The sequence below is a fragment of the Sylvia atricapilla genome, chromosome 19, assembly GCF_009819655.1.
Source record: "Sylvia atricapilla isolate bSylAtr1 chromosome 19, bSylAtr1.pri, whole genome shotgun sequence".
NCBI classification, from domain to species: Eukaryota; Metazoa; Chordata; class Aves; order Passeriformes; family Sylviidae; genus Sylvia; species Sylvia atricapilla.
This window is the reverse complement of record NC_089158.1, coordinates 7,718,701-7,743,836: the sequence shown is the minus strand read 5'-3', so window position 1 is coordinate 7,743,836 and position 25,136 is coordinate 7,718,701. Positions and strand designations below refer to the sequence as shown.

Sequence of the window (25,136 nt, the reverse complement as noted above, 5' to 3'; positions counted from 1 at the left end):
CTTAGGAGAGGTGTAAATTAATTTTAACTCTGTTCTTTGACTGGAGCCGCTGGGAACTGCAGCAGGAGGGTCAGATGGTGCCTTTGCTCACCGTGTTTGCTCTCTGGCATCCAGCTGACAGCTCCAGCCAGCGCCGAGCCAGCCCGGGAGGCTGCGAGTCCCCCTGGCCCCAGCTGGGCTGTTTGTTCTCCGCTGGGCACCGAGCCGGGGAGGAAAAAAAAGCAGCGTTTTCCTCCCTGTTTTGAATTTCTTCACTCTGCCGGGCTTTTTGTCTTCCTTGGGGAGCAGCAGAGCCACGAGGAGGGGGAACACAGGAGGTGAGTCCTTCTTTTCTGTCCGCTCAGGCTGGCTCCGCTCGCCTCCAAGTGCTGGTTAATATTTTTTGCAGCAGGGGCCAAGGGGACGGAAGAGGAGGAGAAGGAGGAGGAGGAGAGCATCAGAGGAAGGCAGGGGCCCCACGACATCCCGGCAGGGAAAGGCAGCCCGGAGTGAGCCTTGCTGGTGAGTGGTGCCCGGTGGGAATGTGCCCTGGGCTGTCTGAAGTGGGAGTCTGAAGCTTGGGGGACAATGAGGGGACAATGAGGGGACAATGAGGGGACAATGAGGGGACAGTGGGTGCTCTGGTGGCCACGTGGCAGCAAGCAGAGGGTCCCAGTGCGGTGATCCCCAGGGCAGACCCTGCTCATGGCCTGTGGCTTGTGCAGGGGGGAGTCTGTGTTGGCTCCATCTCACCCCTCGTGTGCACCCAAAATCTTCTTCCAGGAGCAAATCCCGAGCCGTGCGCTCGGGCAGGACGTGCGCAGGGGTTACTGTGTCCACACACAGGACAGGGGTTACATTGCCCACGGGCAGGATTTCATTTCTGTCCCCATTTCTCTCCCTCCCTGCGCCCATTGCCCCACCCGCTGATAGGGATCAAACCTGGCACCTTCTCTGTGTGTCCAAACAGCTCCTGAATTCCAATGGGGGAAAATAAAGTGGGGAAAATAAAGTGGGGAAAATAAAGTAGGGAGAATAAAGTGGGGGGAAAAAAGTGGGGGAAAATAAAGTGGGGGAAAATAAAGCGGAGAAAAATAAAGTGGGGGAAAATAAAGTGGGGGAAAATGAAGTGGTTTCTCGAGGCATGAGCGAGCAGTGGGTTGCCGTGCTCTGGGAATTCCCAAGCCCCTTTTTTAAGGGGGACCCTCTGGAGGGTGTTTGGGGGCTGCACATACATGCAGATAGGATCCCCTTTCCCTGCCGGACAGCGATCCCGCTCAGGGATGTGCCCCAGGGCTGCCTCAACCTCTGCACAGCATCCACGGATGGGTGAGCAGAGAGGCCGGACACGCATCCAGCCAGGGCGATTTTGGGGATTTGCAGGTGGAGATGTCCTACCTGAGCCGTGCCTGGCGGGCAGCTGCCCCACTGGCAGCCCCCTGGAGAAGCCCCCGGCCCTTCAGCAGCTCCTCGGGCCCCACGGCCAAGAAGAGCGTGCCGTACCAGAGGACGCTGCAGGAGGAGGGTCCCGGCGGCGGCCAGCCCAGCCGGCCCCCGCCCGCCTCGGCACAGGTGGTGGTGGTGGGGGGCGGCAGCCTGGGCTGCCAGACCACCTATCACCTGGCCAAAATGGGGCTCAGCGGCGTGGTGCTGCTGGAGAGGGACCGCCTGACCTCGGGCACCACCTGGCACACGGCGGGTGAGTGGCGGGGACAGTGCCCGGGGTGCGGCGGGGGTCGGGATGTGCCGCTGTCCCTGGGGTGGATCCGCTGAACAGGCTGATGTGCAGGATGTGCTGGAGGGGTTTGGCTGTAAATGCTGAGAATTTCTGGTCTTCCTTCTGCCATAATATTTTAATTTTTTAAGGCATCCCTCAAAATTCCTTTTTTTTTCCCCTTTTTTTTTTTTTTTTTTTTTTTCTCTCCAAGGTTTATGTGGCTGCAGGAAAAGGAAACCCTTACTTTCCAGTTTCCCCCCACGCCTTTTTTAAACCACTTTTCTTTGGCAGGGAAGCATATATATATATATATATAAAATAAGTAAAAAATATACTAAAAGTAAAAAATATACTAAGTAAAATAATATATAATGTATATATTCTATATTCTATATTCTATATTCTATATTCTATATTATATTATATATATTATATATTATATAGATATATACACACATATATACATATAGACATATGCACATGTACACATATATATACACACACACATATATGTACACACACATATATATGCACACACACATATATGTATACACACATATGTACATATACATTTTTTTCCCCACTTTTGGGGCCCATGCACTCCAGAACCCCTTTCCCCCCATCCATTTCACGCCCCAAGAAACCAGAAAACCGACGCTTTGCAGCATTCCCACAAATCCACGAGATGGAGCACGAGCCCCGCAGGGTGACACGCGTCGGACCCGGGGACCCCCCTCTACACCCCGCTGCTGGTGACAGAGAGGCGACACAGCGTCTGTGACAACCTGTGCGTGTCCCCCGCAGGTCTCCTGTGGCAGCTGCGGCCCAGCGATGTGGAAGTGGAGCTGCTGGCGCACACTCGGGATGTGGTCAGCCGGGAGCTGCCGGCCGAGACCGGGCTGCACACGGGCTGGGTGGAGAACGGGGGGCTCTTCATCGCCTCCAACAAGCAGCGCCTGGATGAGTACAAAAGGCTCATGTCGGTAGGGAGGAGCCCCGGCAGGGTGGGCTGCAGGAAGGGGATGGTTTTTGTGGGGTTCTCAGCTGTCTGTCCCATCCCTCTCTGCCTTCCCACCTGGAGAGCAGAGAGGAGAACTGGGGAATTGATCCCCTCCAGGGTGGCCTCCTGACTTGCATAAGGCAGCCAAAATCCGTCAAACTCCTCCAAAGTTGGCAAAATCAAATCCAGCCTTGGATTTTTCAGCATTTAAATAGTGGTAGCATCATTTTCCCCATTGTTCAGCATCATTTTTCCAGCTGCATGAGCAGCTTGAGTTCGAAAGCAGGGCCGTATTCCCTGAAATCTGAGCATCACCCCAGGCTGGATTTAGGGTTTAGGAGCTAAATGTGTCCTGGGGTTCTCCTCCTCCTTCAGCAGCAAGTGATGAGCAAAGCTTTTGTCCCTTACTCCCTGTTTTCCTGTCCTGACAGCTGGGGAAGGTGTATGGGGTGGAGTCCCACGTGCTGACCCCATCACAGACCAAGGACCTGTACCCTCTGATGAACATTGATGACCTCTATGGCACCCTGTACGTCCCCAAGGATGGCACCATGGACCCCGCTGGCACCTGCTCAACCCTTGCCAGAGCAGCAACTGCCAGAGGCGCTACGGTAGTCATTAATTAGTAATTTACTCATTAATACCTGTTGGTTTCGTCACCTCCTCCTTTCCCACTGGGGCAGAGCTGCTCCTGCAGATTTGGGTCGTTCCCCAAGAAGGGTGTTGTCCCCTTGGTTGGGTCACAGTGACAAAGGTGACAGGAGCCAAGAGATCCAGGGGAAATAGAAGGTGGTAAAAAGACCTTTAGGAACAAGCAAGACAAGGCACTCAGAACACTGCTTAGGTTCTCTTTTCCCAGATTTTGGGGCTGCATGTCAGGTGAGGCGGGTTGTCCCCCTGCCCTGGTGACCCTGCTGTGACTCTGCCACCCTTCCTCTGCCACCAGATCATCGAGAACTGCCCGGTCACGGGCATCCAGGTGAGAACTGATGATTTTGGGGTGAAGAGGGTGCACGCAGTGGAGACAGCCCACGGGACCATCCAGACTCCCTGCGTGGTGAACTGTGCAGGTACAGGGGGCAGGGCACAGGGGAAGGAGTGGGACAGGGGCAGCGGCCACAGCTCACGGGTGGCTTTGCTCTCATGAAGAGCAAAGTCTGCAGCAGCCCTTGTCCCTTGCCTGGCTGTCCCCTGCAGCTGTGTGGGGCTGTGGGGGATGATGGAGAGGAGCTGAGCACGGGGCTGTTGTCTCTGCAGGAGTGTGGGCACGGGCGCTGGGCCGGCTGGCAGGCGTGCGCGTGCCGCTGGTGGCCATGCACCACGCCTACGTGGTCACCGAGCGCATCGAGGGCATCCAGGTCAGTCCTGAGAGCTGCAGCTCGGCTCCTCTGCTCTGGGGGACAGGGCTGGAGGGGCAGAAAGATCCCAGTCCCTTCCAGGGCAGCCCCAGGTCCGTGGGACCTCCTCATTCCTGCCAGGTCAGGCTCTGCTCTCAGGGAGAGCACCCTCAGCAGGGCTGTCGGACCGCCCTGAACAGAGCCACTTTTAATATTTAACAAGGTTACAACTGGCAGGATAATAATTTTTTTCCTCAAGATCTCTGTGTTTGGTGTCTGATAGCAGCATTCACAAAGATCCCAGACTCTTCCTGAGCAAGCCCCAGCCCTGGCAGACAGAGGTGTAGCTCTTAAAGTGTTTCTAAACTGCCCCAATAAATCTGTTCCTTCCATCTGGTCGTGGAGAATTGCTCAGGAGTTGAAGGAGGCTCCGTTCTCTCAGGGCCCATTGCTCTGAGGGTGACACATTAATTAGTTTCCATCCTGCTGACACGGTCTGTGCCTGACCTTTCAGCACGAGGTGTCTCATTGTAAAAAGTGCCGTGGTCCATGATTACATTTCTCCTCTGTGCCTTATACAGCAAGAAAGGCCTCAGAGAGGAGGCTGCAGCTCGCAGACCTCGCTGCCTCCTGTTCAATCCACTTAATTCCACTTGTCAACACGGGTTGCAGTAGGCCCTACACCGATTCTTCAGTGTTATCTAAATGTTTCCCCATCCATTATTCACGAGAACAAATCCCTCATTCTTCGTGCTCCGCTGCCTGCGCTCCGAGCTGCTGCATCCTCCTGCAGAGGCGGGTGGCAGAGGAGTGATGATTCCTGAGCTAGGATCAACCACAGGGGCTGCTCCCCGTCCCCAGGGCACCCCTGGGTGCTGCTCAGGTGTCTGTGCCAGCTGCTCTGCCCGTGGCTTGGCCAGCTTAGCTGGGGTTGAGCTGGATGATTTCCTCTTGGGGCCCAAATTTCGGTGCTGAGGGAGCACCCACTTGGTGTCCCATCCTTGTCAGCTCACTGCTGCAGGTGGCCACGCTGTGCCCTGGACCTCCCTGGGTGCTGTAGGGGTGTCCCCACGGCTCTTGGCCTCCTCTGACCCCTCCCCGTTTTTCAGAACATGCCAAACGTTCGTGATCACGACGCCTCGGTCTATCTCCGTCTCCAAGGCGATGCCCTTTCCGTGGGTGGATATGAGTCAAACCCCATCTTCTGGGAGGAGGTGAGTGGAGCAGGGAGGTTTTCTGGGGGAACGAGGCAGGTTTCCAGGGAAGCCACCTCGGAGGAGTGGGCACAGACGTGAGTGCTCCGCCCCCACAATCTGCAGGTACCAACCTCTGGTGGCTGCTGGGGAGGGCAGGGGGGAACATCTCCCCTTTCTGTGTCTGTGGCACAGGTATGCAGTGCAGAGGCAACAGGAGAGCCAGAAGCAGCTGTGCCCATCCCTCTAGCCTTAGTTCAGACTTCAGGTTTCTCTGGGTGGTTCAAGAAAACCCCAAAATCCCAGAGATTTAATGCAGCCTCAATTTATCTTCCCTTCTCTGAGGTTGCCAGAGATGAGGAGGTCTCACACCATCAGCCATCCTCTCTTCTGTGTCCTGATTCCTATTTCTCACCTTTAGGTATCTGAAAAATTTGCTTTTGGCCTCTTTGACCTGGACTGGGATGTTTTCATGCAACACATTGAAGGTGCTGTCAACAGAGTGCCAGTTCTGGAGAAAACAGGAATTAAATCCACTGTCTGCGGGCCAGGTAACGTGGCTGTGGTGACCACTGTGGTGGCCCTGTGGTGGCACTGTGGTGACACTGTGGTGGCACTGTGGTGGCTGGGCTTCTCAGAAAGTCTTGCTGGAGGCACAGGGAAACTTTATAGCCTGGAGAGAAGAAAATCTCCCTGAACGCAGAGAAAGTGCTGCTGGTGTGGCTGCAGTGGTGGCATCTTCCAAGGGGTGGCATTCCAGGCCTAGTCTGGGTGGAGAAATAGAACCACACATTCAGAGATTCACAGGATGGTTTCACTTGGAAGGGGTCTTCAAAGATTATCCAGTTCCAGCTTCAATCCCATGGGCAGGAACACCTTCCACTATCCCAGGTTGCTCCAAGCGCCATGCAGCCTGGCCTTGGACACTTCCAGGGATGGGGCAGCTTCTCTGGGGAACCTGTGCCAGGACCTGCCCACCCTTATTGTAAACAACTTCTGTTTTATAATTTCTCATAATCTGATAGATTTCTTATCATCTCAATCATCCCTCTTTCAGTTTAAAACCATTTCCCTGGGGAGCTGATTGCCTTGGTCCAGTCTGGGAGTGAATGTGTTTCCAGCTGATGTTGTGGCTGCTGGACTGGAAAATTAAGAGGCAGATGTTTTTAAGCAGTGGCTGTTATTTTACCAAGTGTGATCTTCTATAATTATTTTTACTACTTGCTCCTGGTCCAGTGACGTTAGATTTACCCAGATTTACATCCAGGCAGTCTGATGTGGAGTTAAAGCCACCCCTGCAGTGGCAGCTGGAGGTGGTGCCAGACATTGAACCCAAGCCTTGCACACTGGGTTTGGCCTTAAAATCCACTGGGCACTAAAAAACCAACTGTAGTAAAAGCCCTTTTTGCTGAGGCACTTAAAGGGAAATTCTTTGGGTTGTGTGAGAGGAAAGTAGGGCACATCTCGTGCTCTGCAGCAGATCAAACATGACTTGTAAGAGATGGAGACCTTGGCCCTGGGTCCAGTGGTTTGATTACACTGCAGTGTGAGCTGAGCAGAGCTGGCTGCTGGTAGATGAATGTCTCCTCTTTGTAGTACAATAATGTCATTTCCCAAGGCTCAGCTCTCCTCCTTTTCTCCTCCTTGATTGAAACCAGCAGCCTGTGGCAGCTGAGTCACGCCGGGCTGAAGCAAATGGCCAAGGCTTTGTCCCCTCTGCTGTGGTCACTGTGCCAAGGTCCCTGGAGCCCTCAGCACCTGTCCCAGGGCAAAGTCAGCTGTGCTGGCAGGGGAGGTGCTTTTGCTGTTGCTCCATTAACTCCCTGAGTTTGTAGCCTGGAGTATCTGTGCAGGGATACTGGCACGTGAGGAGCTGCTCTGGTGACAGTGGGAATGTTCTGGCTCTGCTCCTGCCTTCTCTGGAGGAGTTCAGGGGAAACAAACTGGGCATTGCTAAGTGGGGAAAGACCACGCTGAAATCAGTTCTTCCCTCTCTCCTTTTACATGGATGGATGGATGGACCACCATCCAACAGGGAGGAGGATTGCACACCTCTGTCAGGGGCTTTGCTGTGCTCCCTGGTGAGGATTTGTGGAGGCATTTCCACAGCTGATGGCCCTATGGAATAGCAGTGGCAGCAGGGGACATGCTGAGCACAGGAGAGACACCCCCAGCCCTCCCTCAGCTGAACCAAGTGGCTCAAAGTCATGGAATTTCCCAGCAGGATTTGATGAAGGTGGAACGCACCGTCAGGAAACAGGGCCCAGATGTTAAAATGGCAACAAAGAGATCAGTGCAGCCCCCTTGACTGGAGGATTGGGAAGGAAAAAAGAGCCCTCACAGTGCCTCGTGCAACTTCTCTCAGGGAATTCATTTTCCTTCCCAAATTTTCAGTCTAGCTCCAAAAAAAACCCATGCTGGGAAATGCTTGGTGCTGGTCCCGTTCTGTTGACCTCTCTGGGAGCAGGATGAGGTCAGCACTTTTCTGCTTGTAAAGTGTGTGACGTGTCCCCAGAGTGTGTGACATGTCCCAAAAGTGTGTGACCCCCCTGTCCTGGCCTGACAGATCCCCTCTCTCCTTTCCAGAGTCATTCACAGCTGACCACAAACCACTCATGGGAGAAGCTCCAGAAGTCCGAGGGTTCTTCTTGGGCTGTGGCTTCAACAGCGCCGGTAAGAGAGACCTGAAGGGGTCCCACCCTGCTGGCAATGGATCCCAGGTGGATCCTGACCTCGTCTTCACCCCTCTGTTCCCCAGGGATGATGCTGGGAGGTGGCTGTGGCAGGGAATTGGCTCACTGGATCATCCATGGCCGGCCGGAGAAGGACATGTACGGCTACGACATCAGGCAAGTCACCTTGAGTGCCCCAGCTGCCTCCACGGGCATCCCTCCTCCCTGCTGCTCCTGGGGGATGCTCCCAAGGCAGAGCTGGCATCAGCAATGGGTGTCCAGGCAGAGTCTGTGTCCCTCTGAGGAGCTGGAATCAATTACACGCAGTTTAATGAATGCACACGTGGGGTTTATCTCATTTGCCTCCCTCCACTCCCACACAAACAGCTTCCATCAGGCACGAGGAGATCTCGGCGATGGGGAAGGACGGGGTAATTACGGTTGGGTTTTGTTGTTCAATTAGTGCCGTGCCTAATCCTCTAAGTTAATAATCGGGGGGATGATTTCAACAGCACAAAGATTAGCTCGGCCCCCCTCTGCAGCATCACCCAAGCAGGGAGTTGTGAGTGTGCAGATGTTGGCTCAGTAATTGCTTTTGGCTTGCTTGGTTGTCTTTGATTGGGTTCGGGCTTTCTTACCGGGCTGTAGTGGCAGCAGCCACCTTGTCGGGGACAAAGCTTTGAAAATCTCACCTTGCTTTAGTGGCCAAGCTGGTAAATGCTGTGTTGGCTTGGGCTGTGGGGCCTGCAGAGATCGGGGCAGATGCCTCCAGCTGATCCCTTCCACCAGCTGGGCTCGGGATGGGGATGCAGAGATGGAGAAATCCCGGGCTGGGCCAGAACAGCCCCCCTGACCTGCACCAAGAGACCCCAGCCCTGCCCAGAGCAGCCAGAACCTTTCCACCCAAACATCTCCAGTGTCCCACGTGCCCTGTCATCAGGCTGTCAGCCCCATCCCTTCCTTATCCTGACGATTACCAAGCTCCTCTTTAAATAACTCCCTTTCCCTCACATTTCAATATTTATCCTCTCAGAACATTTGCTTGTAAATATTTCATCTGGCAGCTGTTGTCCGCTTGCTGCTGTCAAGAATTCAGCTCGTTGGTGAAGGGGCTGAGGCTGATGGGGCAACCAGGGGTGCTGGTGACATGCCATGTGTCACATTCTGCCAGCAGAAGAGGCAGCTGCTCTCCTGGGGAGCATCACTTGTATTCCTTGCAGGGCTCAGCCCCATGCTCTGCCTCTCCTCTGCACCCAGCCAGCAAGGAGGGAAGCTGAAAGTAGCATTTTAAAAGTCCCCAGAAATGGCATTTTGTCTTTTGTGCCCTGCCTGGCTTCCTTTCTGCAGCCCTGGGAAAGGTGCCACTTGTGCCCAAGGCTGCTCCCCGTGAGTTACAGGGCTCTGAGATTAACAACCTGACTGTGGGCTGAGCTGGCACATTCCTTCAAGGAGATTTTCTGTTGGAAAGATGAAAATACTTCAAATGAATTGGAAATAATTTGGGGTTAATTTATATTTCAGCCTGGGGAGAATTGGGTGAAAAATATAAGGAATGTCCAGGGCTCATTCCTTCATCAGGGCTGTGTGGTCCCATGGTGAGACAGGGCAGAATTAACCTCAAGTTTAATATTTTTTTCTGTTTCCCCTCCTCAGCAGGGCTGTCTTCTGCTCCTGGGGTGGGGCTGTGAGCTCAGTGGGGACTGAGCTCAGTGGTCAGGTGCATGGCCAGCACCCAGCCCTGCTTGGCCCCTCTGCTCCTACCCACAAAACCAGAGCAGGAAGAGCAATTTTACACCAGCAGCTGCACCCACAGCTGGGTCAGGGTGAGAAGGCTGTGAGGTGATGGGCTCACCCAGATGTTGCCATTTCCCTGCCCTCCAGGAGGTTTCACCACTCCCTGACCGACAACAACCGCTGGATCCGGGAGCGCAGCCACGAGTCCTACGCCAAGAACTATTCCGTCGTCTTCCCCCACGACGAGCCCCTGGCAGGACGCAACGTGAGGAAGGATCCCCTGCACGAGGTGAGGACAGGCCTGGGCTGGCCCTCAGGGCAGCAGAAAGGAGCTCACAAGGAGTGGCTGCAGCTGTGTCGTTGCCCAAAAGCTCTGTGCTCCCACCCCTCCATCCATCCATCCATCCATCCCTCCATCCATCCATCCATCCATCCATCCATCCATCCATCCATCCCTCCATCCCTCCATCCATCCATCCATCCATCCATCCATCCATCCATCCATCCATCCATCCCTCATCTATCCATCCCGTCATCTATCCATCCATCCACCCATCCATCCCTTCCAGATTCATGCAGTGGCTTCATGTTCACCAATTCCTGTTTCCCAAAATTAGTGCAGTGGTTTGAGTGTCCCTTAGAGTTATTTACTCTTTTTTGGCTGTTTTTCTCCTAACAGAGAACCAAAGCAGGCTCCAACCTTAAAGGTATAAAGACAGGTTCATTAACAAAGCTACAAGAAAGAAAAAAAATTAATAAGAATCAGAATGAAACGTTCAAAACACTTCTCCTCCCCCTGTACAACTGTTCACTTTCCCAGTGACAACATAAAGAGACAAAGCTCACTGTGAGGGTTCTGGGGCCTTGGGGAGTTCAGTTGGTAGAGAGCCTGAGCATTCCCATGATACTGAACTCAGCAGGTATGGACTGAGATGATGATCACTGGGTGATGATCACTGGGTATGGGAAAAGGGGAGAGGAGAGCTCCAAGGCTGAGTCCATCCCATGATATTTAACTCAGCAGATATGGACTGAGAGCCTGGTGATGATGACTGGACAAGGGAAAAGGGCAGAGGAGAGCTCCAAGGCTGAGTCCATCCCAGGGCCAGCAGAGAGGGCTGAGGATGCTGAATCCTCACAGGAATCTCCTGCCCCTGCTCACTGTGTCCTGCTCACAATTTAGCAGCAGTTTCTCCCCAGAAGGACATCTCTCAGTGTGGAATGAGGCTGGGACACAAAGAGGGCTGTGGGAAGAGGGCTGTGCCTCTCTGGAGGTGGTTTTGCCAGCACTCCCTAAGTGGTTTTGCTCGCTGGAGCCACCAGCTGGGGCTCCCTCCTGCTCCAGCCCCTTCTTCATACAAACATCCAGAGGTGAACACTCTCAAGATGCAGCACTTGAGAGAAAAAACCCAATTCCCAGCATGTTGCTGCACCAGCAGCTCAGAACCCCCCCAAATTCCTCAAGACACTCAGCATGACTCAGCACCAGAGCCTCATCCCAGCCCCAGCAAAACCACATTTCCCAAACCCTTTCCTGCTTCTCTCTGATTGACATCACACCATTCCTCTTCCAACTGCAGGGCAGAGGCTGGAGCAGTAAAACAGACACCCCTGCCCACCAGCCCCCGGTGTTTGGTTGACAGCACAGTTGTTTTCTGTCACTGAGGATGCAATTTATTTTTTAATAGCACGTCTAATAAGCGATGCCCACTTGACTGACAGGCTGCTATTTATCCGTGCAGCTCCAGAACATGTGCTGTGTTTTATAAATAGGCACTGAGTGATTTCTGAGATGTTCAACAAGATCTATTCTTTTCCGAACTGAGGCTCCAAACAAAAATGTCTTAATGGATCCTTAATTAATTGCACGCAGAGAGATTTTCCTGAGAGCACAGAGGAGGGATGAGAAGGTTGCTGTATAAATATTAAATGTTGTTATGTAATTACTCTGTAAACATGGTGGAGAGTCTTGCTCTCTGCATGAAGCATCTCTTGGTCAGTAATTAGGGCAAGTTTTGGGGGGGAGCAGAGCTGGGCTGTGGCTCTCTGCCCCTTGACCACCCTGGAGGAAAACATCCTGCCTGAGGAGGACAAAAATCAGGCAATTCTTAGGTTTGACACTGTTTTAAAAGACAAACTTGCAGGGTTGATTTTGGCTGTTGATAGCCAAAGCCAAGGGGTCACAAGTCTGGTTTTGAGCCCACATCTGCACCCGAGGAGAGCAGCCTGAGTGCTGCTCAAAAAGCTGTGAAAGGACTTTTTTAAAAAAAGATGTTTGTTCCCATTTGTTCTGTGTAGGAGCTGCTGCGACAGGGCTGTGTTTTCCAGGAGAGGCACGGCTGGGAGAGACCTGGCTGGTTCAACCCTGGAGGAGCAGCTCCAGTAAGAACTCCTGGGCTTTTGGGGGGTCTTCAGCCTGCAGAGACCAGCTGGGTTAGGACCCATCACCATGGGCAGGGATATTGGGGTGAGGATCCATCTCCATGGGCAGGGATTTTGAAGTGAGGATCCATCACAGAGAGCAAGGATGTTGGGATGGGAATTCATCCCTGAGGGCAAGGATGCTGTGGTCAGACTCATGCCCATGGGACAGGATTCTCTGGTAGGACCCATCCCCATGGGCACGGATTTTGGGGTGAGGATCCATCACTGAGGGCAGGGACGCTGGAGTGAGGATCCATCCCCATGGGCAGGGATGTTGGAATGAGAATCCATCACTGAGGGCAGAGATTTTGGGGTGAGGATCCATCCCCATGGACAGGGATATTGGGGTGGGAACCCATCCCTGTGGCCAAAGATTTTGGGGTGAGGATCCATCCCCATGGACAGGGATATCAGGGTGGGAACCCATCCCTGTGGCCAACAAGGATGCCAGGATGGGAACCCACCACCACAGCCATCTCTCCAGGAGTGGGGTGAATATGACAAGGAGTCCTTTGGCTTCGGCCTCACATCCTCTTCCTCCCTGTCCCCGTGCTCCCCCAGGTCCTGGATTACGATTACTACGGCGCCTACGGCCACCAGCGCCACCGGGACTACACCTACAACCGCCTGCTGGGGGACGAGTACACCTTCGACTTCCCCCCTCACCACGACACTGTGAGTGGGGCTGGCAGCCCCTCACACTCCCGGGAAACTGGAGGGGCTTGGGGCAGCAGAACCTGTCCCCCACCGCTGCTCTGGGGGGAGCCGGTGATGTTCAGAGGGAGGGGAAGCTCCGAAACAGCGAAAAATGTCCCAAAAATATTAAGAGAAATGTGCTCAGCATCCTCACGGGAGAGGCCGTGGGAATTGTGCTGCTGCTTTCCTGAAGTGTCGAGAGCAGCTTGGGGGGGGGAGAAAAACCTTAATTTGATAAAATTTGGGTATTATTAATGATACCTGCCACTGAGTGAGGTGAGGAATGGGGATCAAGCGCTCGGGGTGGCCTGTGAGGCTCACTCCAGCAAACACCTGATTCTTTCAGGAGCATTTTGAAGCCTTTAAAGGCACCAGGCAAGTTTCCTGTTATGTAAATGGTTTAATTTGTGTTTCCCTCTGTGGGCTGAGAGCACGGCTCAGCCTCAGCGCCTCGTTTGCTCTAACCGCAGATCAAGAAGGAATGTTTAACGTGCAGGAACGCCCTGGCGCTCTTCGACATGTCTTATTTTGGGAAATTCTACCTGGTCGGACCCGAAGCTACGAAAGCAGCCGACTGGTTGTTCAGTGCTGATGTGAGCAAAGCTCCAGGTACGGGCTCAGCTCCTCGCTCTGCTGGGGAAATCTCACCCCAGAACAGCCCAGGGGGACCCGGACTGGCTTTTCTTCCCAAAGCTGCCTTTGCAGAGGGGATGGGAGGATGTTCTCCTCATCCTAACCCCAGGCTGGATTCTGCCTCATTTCCACAGGGGCTCAGTGCTCTGAGCTCAGGGATGAAGGAGGGAGGTTTTCCTCTGGCTCCAGCTGTGGCTCACATCTGGAGGTGCGATGGGTGCTGGAGTCAACCAAGCACAACCCTGCGGTTTATTGTCCCCTTTTCCGAGGCTGGGAAGCAGCTCGTGGCATTTCCGAGGATGCAAATCCAGCTCCTCACACAGGAAAAGGGGAAAAAAAAAAATCCTCATTCCTTTCCCCCAGCTGGTTCTGCCAGGGCCGGGCAGGGCGAAACCGGGTGGGTGATTTAATGATGGGGACACATTCTCCTGGTGTCCCCGCAGGCTCCACCGTGTACACCTGCATGCTGAACCGGCAGGGCGGCGTGGAGAGCGACCTGACCGTCAGCAGGATCAGCCCCGGAGCCCCGGGCTCAGCCCTGGCCCCTGCTTTTGAAGGTAAAACCCTGAGCCCGGGGATGCTGGAAGGGGGAGCTCTGGCTGTGTTCACTTTCCCGCAGTTTATTAGGGAATTATCATTGATTTTTATTAATATTTTTAAATTTTATTATTTAGTATTTATTAGGGTTATTATCTGTTATTTATTTATTTGTCGTTATAATTTTTAAAATTTATTTATTTATTTATTTATTTATTTATTATTACTTATTAGTGAATTCCCAGGCTTTCCTGCCATGCCACCTTTCAGCCACGTGTCGATGCAAACAAAGATGTTGCATTAATAAGATGATGGGACTCAGTTCCTTCACCCAGGAAAAGCCAATTCTTTATTCACCAAACTGATTTTTATACAGATTTTTCTAATTAGCTAGTAGTTTTCTTGCCACTTCATTCACTGGTTAAACTTTTTTTTTTTGTATGTGCTAAGATTCTCTCTTTTGCTCAGGTGTTTATATTTTTCCCTTGTGGATTCTCATGGGACAGATCTATTGGTTATGCAGGTGCAAACCTATTTTCCTCACTGGAATAGGCTGTTGTGTTAACTGACTTTTTCATTCCTTTGATTCTTTCCTCTGGGAACTTACAGGCTAGCTGGTAATTCATCAGAGCAAGGCCTGAATTTTTAAAGCCTTTCTTTTATAATATCTCTACCTGTGTGTGGCACGAAGATTTTTCCAGTCCTGGGCGGGTTTGTTCCAGCACCTCCTCCCTCCCTGCCGTGCTGGAGGGGCTGCAGACACAGGGTTTGATTGCATTTTCCTAATGGCAGCCACCTGGCTTTTTCCACCTCCATCCCTGGTCCCTGTAACCTGATTATGGCCCTGTCCCCGGGGCTCTGCTCTGCTCATCGCTGTTATTGGGTTTGTCCAGCCCTGGTGGCAGCTCTGACCTCTGTCCCAATCCTTATCAGCCGCAATTAAAGGGGATGGGAAGAGCAGCAGAGCAGCCCTGGGGGCAGAAATGGCATTAGGCAGCTGAGGAGGAGGAGGAGGATGCTGAGCTGGGCTCTGGCCAAGCACAGGGTGTGCACTGGGTGCCACAGAGCCCTGTCCCCACGCTGTGTCACCTGCAGCTGAGCCGTGGGGCAAATCTCACCCTGTTTGTCCCAGCAGCATGGGGATGCTGATTTGGGAGTGATTTTTTTCCCCTCCCTGGTGGGAGAATCCTTCTTTCCCTCCTGTCTGGGACACCAGCACGGCAAGCAGGGTGGGAAGTGGCTGGCAGAGCTGCAGGCTTTGTGGGGCCCTGGAGGAGTTTAATCACAGCAAAGTCTATTTTTCCAATTACAGTAGGTGGCTGCACTTATTATCATCATGACAGAATACCAGAGAGCAATTTGGTAGTGGCAGGAAAGACAGAGGGAAGATTGATTACATATTAATCAGCTCTCAAACACCATCCCTTGGCGATTTTTTTTTCCACCCAGGATTACTGAGGAGGTGAAATTCTTCCTTGCACACAGTAAAATTCCCACACTGGTTATGGGCTGGTCACTGCAGCATTCCCTGCTCCCACCTGTAGCTCACAGCTCCCTCCACACTTGAGGCTCTGTTCTGTTCTGGGACAAAAGTGTCACCATCCATCCCTGGATGTGTTTAAAAAGAGACTGGATGTGGCACTCGGTGCCATGATCTAGTTGAGGTGTTAGGGCTGGGTTGGACTCCATGATTTTGAAGGTCTCTTCCAACCTGGAAATTCTGTGATTCTGTGAAAAGTGCAGATGCCTTTGCTGTTGGCCTCCAGGAGTATTTTTTCCCCCATGATGCTCACACACACTTTCACTGTTAATGGTCATTTCACTGTGCTGAGCCCCACAAAAAGCAGAGCCCCAAAACCTTCCCTAATCCCACTGCTCCTTAACCTCCCCTTTTGCTGGCAGTCCCACCCAGGGCTGCGCAGGCTGGAGAGGCTCAGGGCTGCCCTTGAGGCTCTGCAGGGCAGAACCAGCGCAGCCCTCTGAGCCCTGAACGGCTGCCCGCGGCTGTGTTCCAGGGGACGGCTATTACCTGGCCATCGGCGGGGCTGTGGCTCAGCACAACTGGTCCCACATCACCACCGTGCTGCAGGACATGAAATTCCAGTGCAAACTCCTCGACTGCTCCGAGGAGCTGGGCATGATGAGCATCCAGGGCCCTCTGAGGTGAGAGGGGTGGGTGGGCTCCTCCCTGCGACCTGAGCGGGGAGAGTGGAAGGGAGGGATGGAGAAGGGAAGGGTGCAGGGGTGGAAGGAGGGATGGAAGGATGCAGGGATGGATGCAGAGGTGGAAGGAGGGATACAGGAATGGAGGAAAGATGGAAGGAGGGATGGAGGGATAGAGGAAGGATAGAAGGAGGGATGGAGGGAGGGGTGGAAGGAGGGATGGAGGGGTGGAAGGAGGGATGCAGGACTGGAGGGATGCAGGGGTGGAGAGAGGGATGCAGGGATGGAGGAAGAATGGAAGGAGGGATGCAGGGATGCAGGGATGCAGGGAGGGATGCAGGGAGGGATGCAGGGATGGGTGCAGGGAGGTTTGTCTCGATGCAGGTCCCCGTGTTGGGCAGGGGTAGGTGTGAGCCCCATGACGAGTGCTGATCTGTTTTGGGTATCACTCCATCACCCACAGAACTGATATTTCTTTTGAGGCTGCACATCAGCCACCTCAGCTCCTCTTTGGAGTGAGCAGTCTGTCTCTTAGCAGCAAGAGGGAGCAAGTTCTGGGGATACCCCTCAGCTGAGTGCCCTCACCGTGCCCACTTTGCTGTGTCCCCACAGCCGTGTTGTCCTCCAAGAAGTGCTCGACACCGACCTCAGCAACGAGGCCTTCCCCTTCTCCACACACAAAATCACCACGGCTGCAGGATGCCAGGTAGGAAAGGACCACTCTGAGCTGCCCAGGGAGCTCAGAGTGGTTTGGGTTGGAATCCCAGACTGGTTTGGGTTGGAAGGAACCTGAAAGATCATTTGTTCCACCCCCTGCCATGGGCAGGGGCACACTTCACTATCCCAGGCTGCTCCAAGCCCTGTCCAAACCGGCCTGGAACACTTCCAGGGATCCAGGGGCAGCCACAGCTGCTCTGGGCACCCTGTGCCATCTCCCTCTGTTAAGAATGTGTCTGCCTCCACTTTATTGCAGAGAGGTTTAGTGTGTTTTTTGTAGGAAAAGGCCAAACCCAGAGTGAGAAAAAGATGTTTCCCTCCCTGACTGCCTGCCAGGTGCCATCCCGCTGTCCCAGCCCTCCCAGCGCTGTCACCACTGAGCCTGGGGAGGGGACAGGGTGACTCATGGCTTTGCAGTGATGATAGAGGAACAAGAGATGTCTCCATGGATTAGAGCGAGCATCAGTGATGAGATCTACCTGACACTCCAGACACTTCCCATTTCCCCCTCCTCATGAAAAAATGGGGACAATTTAATGCAAAGCTTGTCAGGTGCTGGCAGCAGGGACTGGGCAGCCTGGGAGCTGCTGTGTTTGATCACAAGAGAAGCCTGACAGCCCTAAGCTTCCTGCTCAGGCACAGATCATCCTGCTCTGCCCAGGCTTCAGGGCTCACATCTGCCCTGAAGCTGTTGATTGAGCCTGCTTGAAACCCCCTAAATAGAAGAGTCGGTGACCATGAAGTGTCATTTTTCTCAGAGGAGAAATGTCCTGGGAAAACCTGCTGCTGCCAAGTTTAGGTATGGGGGGAAAGCTTTTGCAGGAGAAACTCTGGTTTCTCAGGGATGTTCATTCCATGTGGAAATATTCCTGTGATTGCAAAAATGCTTTGAAGAGAGGGTGGGATTTGTACCCCTCTTTTCCATGGCAGGCCATGATCCCAGAGCATCCCTCTCCTGCTGGCTGAGCTGCCTGGGAGGAGGGATTGTGCCCAGGACTTGCTCTGGCTCCAGGGCTGGTGCCTGGTGGGGGATGAAGGAGGTGAAGGTGAAGCAGTAAATCTCATAAAAGGCAGCAGGAGAGCCAGGAGCTGCAGCAGGCTGGATCTTAAGGAAATTGGGTTAAGCCACGTGCGGCCACTTTTCATTCAGAATTCAAATGGCTTTAATTCGACTGCAGCTGCCTGCTGAAGGGATTGCTGCTAAATCAAATTAGAGCCTCTTGATTTGTGAGCAAGAGCCTGGCCAGGCCTTAAGGTGGTTTAACTGAGGCACAGGTTTTGCCTAAGTCAGAATTATCTCCAAACCACTGCCGTCAATGCACCCTGGGCTTTGGGTGCCCAACAACTCAACTCACGGTGAGTTCAGTGTCCCTTGGAGGAGAACCATGGCCTGGGCCACTTCAAAGCCAGCCCACTGCTGCAGGTTGTCCAAAGTGCTGGATTTTAGTCTCCATTAATCCTCCCCTTGTCTGCCTTTAACAGACTGATATCATCTTGTAATAATCTGCTTATCCCCTGGGAAAGGTGTAGAAATGTTCCTGTCTCCGTGGCTGTGATGAGTTTATTTGCATTTCACTTCAAGTTTGTTAGAAATAATCGGGTCCTTCGAGGGAGACAGAGCTGGCAGAAGTTTGGTGGATTCTTTGGAGTGTAAATTCCCTGATGGACAGGGAAAAGCTCTCCTGCCTGTGGGGTGTGGGCTGGGAGGGGACCCCCTGCCTGCTGCCAGGGCCACCCTTCAGGAGGTCTCCTTTGTCCCACTGGACAATGAGCACCAGGGACTCCATCCCATGCTGGAATTAGAGTGGGAGGATTTCTCAGGGCAGCAGGTTGAAGCCTTTGCTGATATTATCACCTTCCAGGGGGATTAAACTGAACCCAGCATCTTAAAAAAGTTATCACTGAGATTTTCCTGCATTAACTCAGTAGTTGAACAAAATCAGCTGGAGTCAAAGGAGAGTTCCAGCAGAGTTAATGGCTCTGGAAATTATGGATTGGTTTGTGAGTTTATATATAGAGTCTCTCATTGTATGGAACAGCAGAGAAAGGTCCCCCTTTGAATCTCGCTGCTGGAGACAGGGGGGAATTCAGGTTTTCATTTTCTACAATACCTAGAATGCTTTTGAATTGCTGCACAAAAACCCAGGAACTGACGCTATTTCACTGCTCCAGCTGAAAGACGTGTTCCCATGGGAATCCAGCAGGGCTGCTGGGTCCAGCCCTCAGTGTTCCCCTCCGTGGTGGGATGTGAATCCTGCCTGGGCTTCACACAGAGGGGGCCAACCCCAATCCCTGCCTGTGCTGAGCTCATCTCTGGCACCCCAATTTTCCAGGGTTACCTGTTTTCTGTGGGGCACTCCTCTTGCTGGGATGCTTGTTCCCCTGGAGCACTGGTGGTTTGAGAGGAAGTTTCTCCCAGGAGTAACTTGCTCTTGATTGTAAAGAGCACTTTAGCTGCAGCCACAGACGGGGTTAATGAGCCGGGAAGCTGCCTGTCAATCCCCGGAGCATCTCCTGCCCAAATGAAGATGGAAGCTGGCTTGCAGCAGCCCCATTTCTGGCTGTTCCCTAATGAGATGACACCTTGGTGAAGGGGAAAAGGCTTCTCTGAGCCCCCTGTGCTCCTGGGGAAGGCATTCCCAGCCTTTGTGCCTCGCTGTGGGGCTGTGCCAGGGACCAGGGCAGGGCTGGCTCAAAATAAATTCCCCATCCTAAATGTTTCTTCCTCCACTCCATTCTCATTGCAGAGGTTAAGGCTTCTTACAAGCTGCCCTGAACTCTGCTTGAGGAGGTGATTTTTGGGGAAGCAGGAATGGGTTTGGGTTCCCAGCCGTGCCCTCTGGCCGCGCTGGCAGCACAGAGCCCAGGCAGCCCTCGGGCACTTCTGCCTGCTTTGGGCAGCAGCTGCTGGTGTCTGTTTGCATTTGTCTCTGGAATTAGAGGGCACAGCTGGCCCCGGCTCTGCCTGGAGTAAGAGCTCAGCAAATGGCAAAATGCAGCTTCTGCCCCAAGCACATCCAGAGCCAGCATGGCCAGGCCAGCCCCAAGGCCACCAGAGCCAGCCTGGAAGTGTGTTCTGAGCTGGAAACGGCTTTGTTAACAGGACAGATCACAATCCAGAGCGAAATTCTGGAGTTAATCTCTCTCCCAAAGCAAGCTCAGTGTTTGTGGTGGATGTGTACCCAAAAGGAAGAACCAAAGAGGTTTTGTGGGGGAGGAAGAGGAGAAATACAATGGGATGAATCAGAGGGAAAGGCAACTCAGACCCAGGGGCTGTCTCCAGGGAAGGTGTCTGAGTTGGTCTGGAAAGCTTTGGGAATGGAGGGAAAGGAGGGCATGGAGCTTTGGGAATGGAGGGGATGGAGCTTTGGGAATGGAGGGAAAGGAGACGATGGAGCTTTGGGAATGGAGGGAAAGGAGGGCATGGGGCTTTGGAAATGGAGAGGATGGAGCTTTGGGAATGGAGCTTTGGGAATGGAGCTTTGGGAATGGAGGGGATGGGGCTTTGGGAATGGAGGGAATGGAGGGGATGGAGCTTTGGGAATGGAGGGGATGGAGGGGATGGGGCTTTGGGAATGGAGCTTTGGGAATGGAGGAGATGGAGGGGATGGAGCTTTGGGGATGGAGGCTGTTTCAGAGGGACAGCAGGAGGGTGCAGGCAGGGCTGCCTGGGTGAGAAGCTGGTGGAGCACAGGCAGGGCAGTCTGTTCCCTGGGATTGCAGCCAGGCTCCATCCCCGGGAACGAGGCTTCTCTGGAGAAACACCGAGTCCCTCGTGCCGATCTGCTCATTCCTCCTTGGAGCTTCTTGCATTTGGTGTGCAGCTGATCTGAGAGCACAGCCTTGGGACACAACCTCCACGGGGAAACCTGAGCTTTTCCTGGCGGGGTGGGATGTGGGTCAGGACACCGGGCTCAGCCCCTGCCCAGGAGCCTTTGGGGGCCTCTGCTATGGGAGCACTGTCCAAGAAGAGAACACCCCTGTGCGGGGCACAGCAGTGATGCCCCAAAAGCAGGACAGTCCTGCTGGGGACCAGCTTCCCTGTCTCAACGGATCAGCAGAGGGAGACAAAAGCTCGGCTGGAGCTGGAGCATCACATCTCACCCCTGCAATCCGTAGCCAGAGGATGCTGCCAGCAGCCACCTCTGCCCACTGCCACTGTGTCGCTGTTAGGGACACGAAAGAACCACACTCAGGTTGAAGTGAGGAGTGAAAAGAAGGGCAGTTTATTATGGTTTGGGGTTTAAATAGGATTTGGAGTTTGATCGAGGATTGGAGGACAGGAGGGCACCTCTCCGACCCCAGTGCTCAGTTCAGAAGTCTATCAAAAAAAGGAATGGAAACATTCTACTTTGTTTATGGCACATGCATAAGAATGTCCACTAGAGATATCTAAACAACCATCAGAAGGCTAAAGAATCAGGGTGACAGCGCTGATGGTTTGAGGGGCCAGGCTTCAGTTACCCAGAGATGAGAAATTCACTCTGAGCCTTTGTGCAAAAAGGAGAGCACAGAACTGCCTCCCACCACAAGGTTCCCAGGCAAAGCTGCCTTTTCCCCTGACGTGGGAGTGGCGTGGCCTCTCCCTGGCTCCAGCATGGGGCTGTTTGCCCTCTTGCCTTTGCAGGTCCGTGCCATGAGGCTGTCGTTCGTGGGCGAGATGGGCTGGGAGCTGCACGTGCCCAGGGCTGACTGTGTGAAGGTTTACCGGGCGGTGATGGAGGCAGGAGCCCGGCACGGCATCGCCAACGCCGGCTACAGAGCCATCGACAGCCTCAGCATCGAGAAAGGTCCTTGCCCCCCTTTCAGCAGCACTCCCTGTTTCTCCTCCAGCCAGGGGAACAGGGCCAGGAGGTTTTTCTCAGCTTCAGGGTGACTGGAGGGGTGGCAGAATGCTGAGGATTCCCCTTTTGAGGGACTCTCCTCTTGAGAATTCCCCTGTGTGGGCTCCTCTCGAGGGTGTTTTATCCAGGGCCGAGTGAATGAAGGGCAGTGTGTGTCCAGGGGGCAGGGGGGATGTTTTGTCCTGGCTCTGGGACAGGGATCAGTGGGTGACCCCTGCTTGCTCCCTGCAGGGTACAGGCACTGGCACGCAGACCTGCGCCCCGACGACACCCCTCTGGAGGCAGGTTTGGCCTTCACCTGCAAGCTGAAATCCAGCATCCCCTTCCTGGGCCGGGAGGCTGTGGAGGCTCAGAAGGCCAAGGGCATCTTCAGGCGCCTGGTGTGCTTTACCACAGAGGAGTGAGTACCACTGCTGGGTCTGCAGCTCCCAGAGCCAGGACCACCCCTGCAGCAGCCCCTGCACCCAGCCCTGTGTGCACACACACAGAGGTGCCACACCTGGATGCATGTGAAGCTGGGCTGCGAGCCAGCTCAGCTGTTTTCCATGCTCTAATTCCATCTCTGATTTAAATCCCACCACGAATTCCCTGTTGGATGTTCAGTGGGAGCTGCAAGCGGGCTGAGGGGGTTGTTGATCTTGTTTCACCCGGAGCAGAGGGAGGTTTTGCAAATTGGGCTGGAGGGATGTTGGGTTGGGCACGGAGAGGTGAATGAGCCCGTGGGCAGTGGCAGCTCTGGCCCGTGGGCTGGCCTGGGGCACAGCCAGACCCCTGTGGGCAGTGCAGGGGCTTCGGTGTGGCAGCTCTGCCCTTGCCTCGCAGGAAGGTGCCCATGTTCGGCCTGGAGGCGGTCTGGAGGGACGGCGAGGTGGTGGGCCACATCCGCCGGGCGGATTTTGGATTTGCCATCGACAAAACCATCGCCTACGGCTACATCCGTGACCCTGCAGGGGGCCCGGTGAGTGCAGAGCCCCTCGGGGGCTGTGACTCCTTCCCTGCAGTGCCACAACCCCACTGTTGTCACCTGGGCTGCAAAAGGGGACAGCAGCTCCCTCCTGCTTGCCCTGGGCAGGCTGAGGGGTGTCACGGCTTGGTGGCAAAGTTGGTGTCACCCACTGTCACTGTGTGAGGTCCGTGCATGGCTCAAGTGCTGCCTCGGGTGTTAATTGAAATCTTTAATTTCCTTAGCAAATTAGTTAATGTTGTAGACTGCAGTGACCAATAGCAGCAGGGCAGGCTCTTAATTAACCCTGGGAGACCCCTGGATAATCAGTCAGGTGTCCTCATTAAGCAGCGTGCTGTGGGGACAGAGGTGACATCTCCAGGGGCTTTGTCTGTGCCAGCCAAGAGCTGTGTGTGTGCTGTGAGTCCTGCTCTTGGTTGTCTTGGCTTTTCATCCTGCAGCCCTGCAGAGTCCCGAGGCAAGTGGGCAGTTGCCCCTGGGAACCCCCTTTTCTCTCAGTGATGGATGTTCTTCCTTTTCCCTTTCCCTCTTCCTTTCCCTCTCCTTTTTTTCTCTCCTTTTTCCTCTCCCTTTTCCTTTTTTCCTTCTCCCTCTCCTTTCTTTTCCCCTTTCCTTTTCCTTTTTTCTCTTCCCATCGTATACCTCCACAGGGGGGAAAAAAAAGAAACCTAAAATTTTGAAACACTGAATTTTTATTTTTTTTTTTTACAATTCTCTTTCTTTACCAGTTCTCTTCCCCCTTTCCACACATCCTCTCGGGGTGGCAGAGCCGGGTTTTCCACAGAGGGCAGATGTGTGGGGCGGGTGGGAGCTTGCCTAGGAGTGGAGCTGGGATGCTGCCACCCTACAGGGGGGTTTTAAATGGCTCTGCCTCGCAGGTTTCCCTGGATTTTGTGAAGAGTGGCAGCTACGAGCTGGAGCGGATGGGAGTGACCTTCCCGGCCCGGGCTCACACCAAGTCCCCGTTCGACCCCGACAACAAACGCGTGAAGGGTTTTTACTGAGCGGCCGCTGCGGTGCCCAGAGGGCGGAGGGGCTGCCGGCTGAATTCCCGGCCCCCAGCTGGCTCCAGGACAGCTGCAAGAGCCGGGAGAGCGCCTGGAACCCTCAAGTCAATGTGGGTCGAGTTACAGGGGAGAGGAGGAAGAGATTCCAAAAAGTCCGAAGACTGTGATGCTCTGTTTGCCAATGAAGCGGTGCCACTGCAGCAGTGATTCTTTTCCGTGGGTTAATTGGCCTGCAAACCGTGTTTGGTCTCGCTGCATATGGAGTGGTCTCAATGTTTGACTTTGCTGGAAACTCTTTCCCCCCAAATGTAGTTCCACGGTGCCTGGAAATGAATTTTTTTTTTTTTTAAAGAAAATTAATTCTGCTGTTAATACAGCTGGAGCCTCCAAACCTGCCTTCCCTCTGGTCCCTTGCTGCTTCTGTTCCCACTCCCGTGGGTGTCACCTCGTCCTGGCTGTGCCCTGGGGACTCTGCTGGGGTGGAGGGAAAGGGGCAGGAATGCAGGGTCATGGCCCAGGCTCATGCTGTGGGCTCTCCTCTGCCACTGCAGTTTGTGTGTCCGAATCACAGAATCATGGAACAGTTTGGGTTGGAAAGGACCTCAAAGCCACCTCATTCCATAGGTTCCACGAGCAGGGGCACCTTCCACTATCCCAGGCTGCTCCAATCCCCTCCAGTCTGGCCTGGGACACTTCAGGGATGGGACAGCCATGGTTTTTCTGGGCTGCTCCTGGCACAGGCTGTGGTGTAAGGTGGCAGTGGCCCCACAGCTGCCCTTGGCCCCATCCACTGGCAGCTCCTTGTGGCACGTCCCCAAAGGTCACCTTGGAGGTGGCTCCTTTTAGCTCCCCAGAGACAGGGGGGTGCTGGCAGAGGCTGAGCCGTGAGCTCCAGCCCCTGCAGGCTCTGGCAGCTCAGAGCCAGCCTGGGGGGCAGCAGGGAGGCTTTGCCCTCACACGCACACAGCCTGGGCTGCGGGAAAGGATCAGCAGCTCCCCAGCCCCTGCTCTGGTCCCCTCGCTGGGCTCTCTGCTGAGGCTTTCACCCGCCTGAAGAAACAATCTCACTCCCTGCTCTTGCCTTGTTTTTCCCTTGACTAGGTTTGTTTGGGTCATACCCTCTTTAGAGCTGATTTCCATTCCTTACCCTCGTGCCGCGGGCAAGAGCGTGAACTCTGAAATGCTTTGGTTTTACTGAAAACATTAAAAAACAAGATTGAGATGATTTTTTTTTCTCTTGAATAGGAGGTGACTGCCCTCCCTCTGGCAGGGTGGAGGGCAGGGGAGGGTGGCCACAGTCCTGTTCTGAGTGAATTCTGCCTCCCTGCCAAGGCAGGAAGATCAGATTTTGCTTTAAAAAGCCTTTTCTGGTGTGCAGTGCTCTGACCTGAGGTTTCTCTTACACTCAAGGTGGCTGGGAAGGAAATTTGGGGACCACCTGGCCTGGATCCCACCTGTCCCAGGGCAGCAAGGACAGGCACCAAGTTGGGATAATGGAAGTTGGGATGGACATGGACTC

General features: G+C 53.9%; 1 protein-coding gene across 1 annotated transcript; it reads left to right on the top strand.

The window, feature by feature from the left end:
- The first annotated feature begins 231 nt into the window (after window positions 1-231).
- Window positions 232-24,842, top strand: SARDH (sarcosine dehydrogenase). Its single transcript, XM_066332856.1, has 21 exons — window positions 232-501; window positions 1,363-1,678; window positions 2,501-2,679; window positions 3,128-3,307; window positions 3,643-3,766; window positions 3,954-4,054; window positions 5,143-5,247; window positions 5,648-5,777; window positions 7,813-7,899; window positions 7,985-8,075; window positions 9,780-9,921; window positions 11,931-12,014; window positions 12,618-12,731; window positions 13,223-13,361; window positions 13,829-13,942; window positions 15,938-16,085; window positions 16,698-16,791; window positions 21,430-21,592; window positions 21,878-22,046; window positions 22,469-22,604; window positions 23,489-24,842. The coding sequence occupies exons 2-21, from the start codon at window positions 1,369-1,371 to the stop codon at window positions 23,612-23,614; spliced, it is 2,736 nt and encodes a 911-aa protein (XP_066188953.1). The 5' UTR covers window positions 232-501; window positions 1,363-1,368; the 3' UTR covers window positions 23,615-24,842.
- Window positions 24,843-25,136: the final 294 nt, after the last annotated feature.

Coding starts and splice junctions, on each gene's coding strand:
- SARDH (XM_066332856.1), top strand. CDS start 1,369: ATGTCCTACCTGAGCCGTGCCTGGCGGGCAGCTGCCCCACTGGCAGCC. Junction 7,900..7,984: donor CTGTGGCTTCAACAGCGCCG/GTAAGAGAGACC, acceptor TCTGTTCCCCAG/GGATGATGCTGGGAGGTGGC. Junction 16,086..16,697: donor AGCATCCAGGGCCCTCTGAG/GTGAGAGGGGTG, acceptor GTGTCCCCACAG/CCGTGTTGTCCTCCAAGAAG.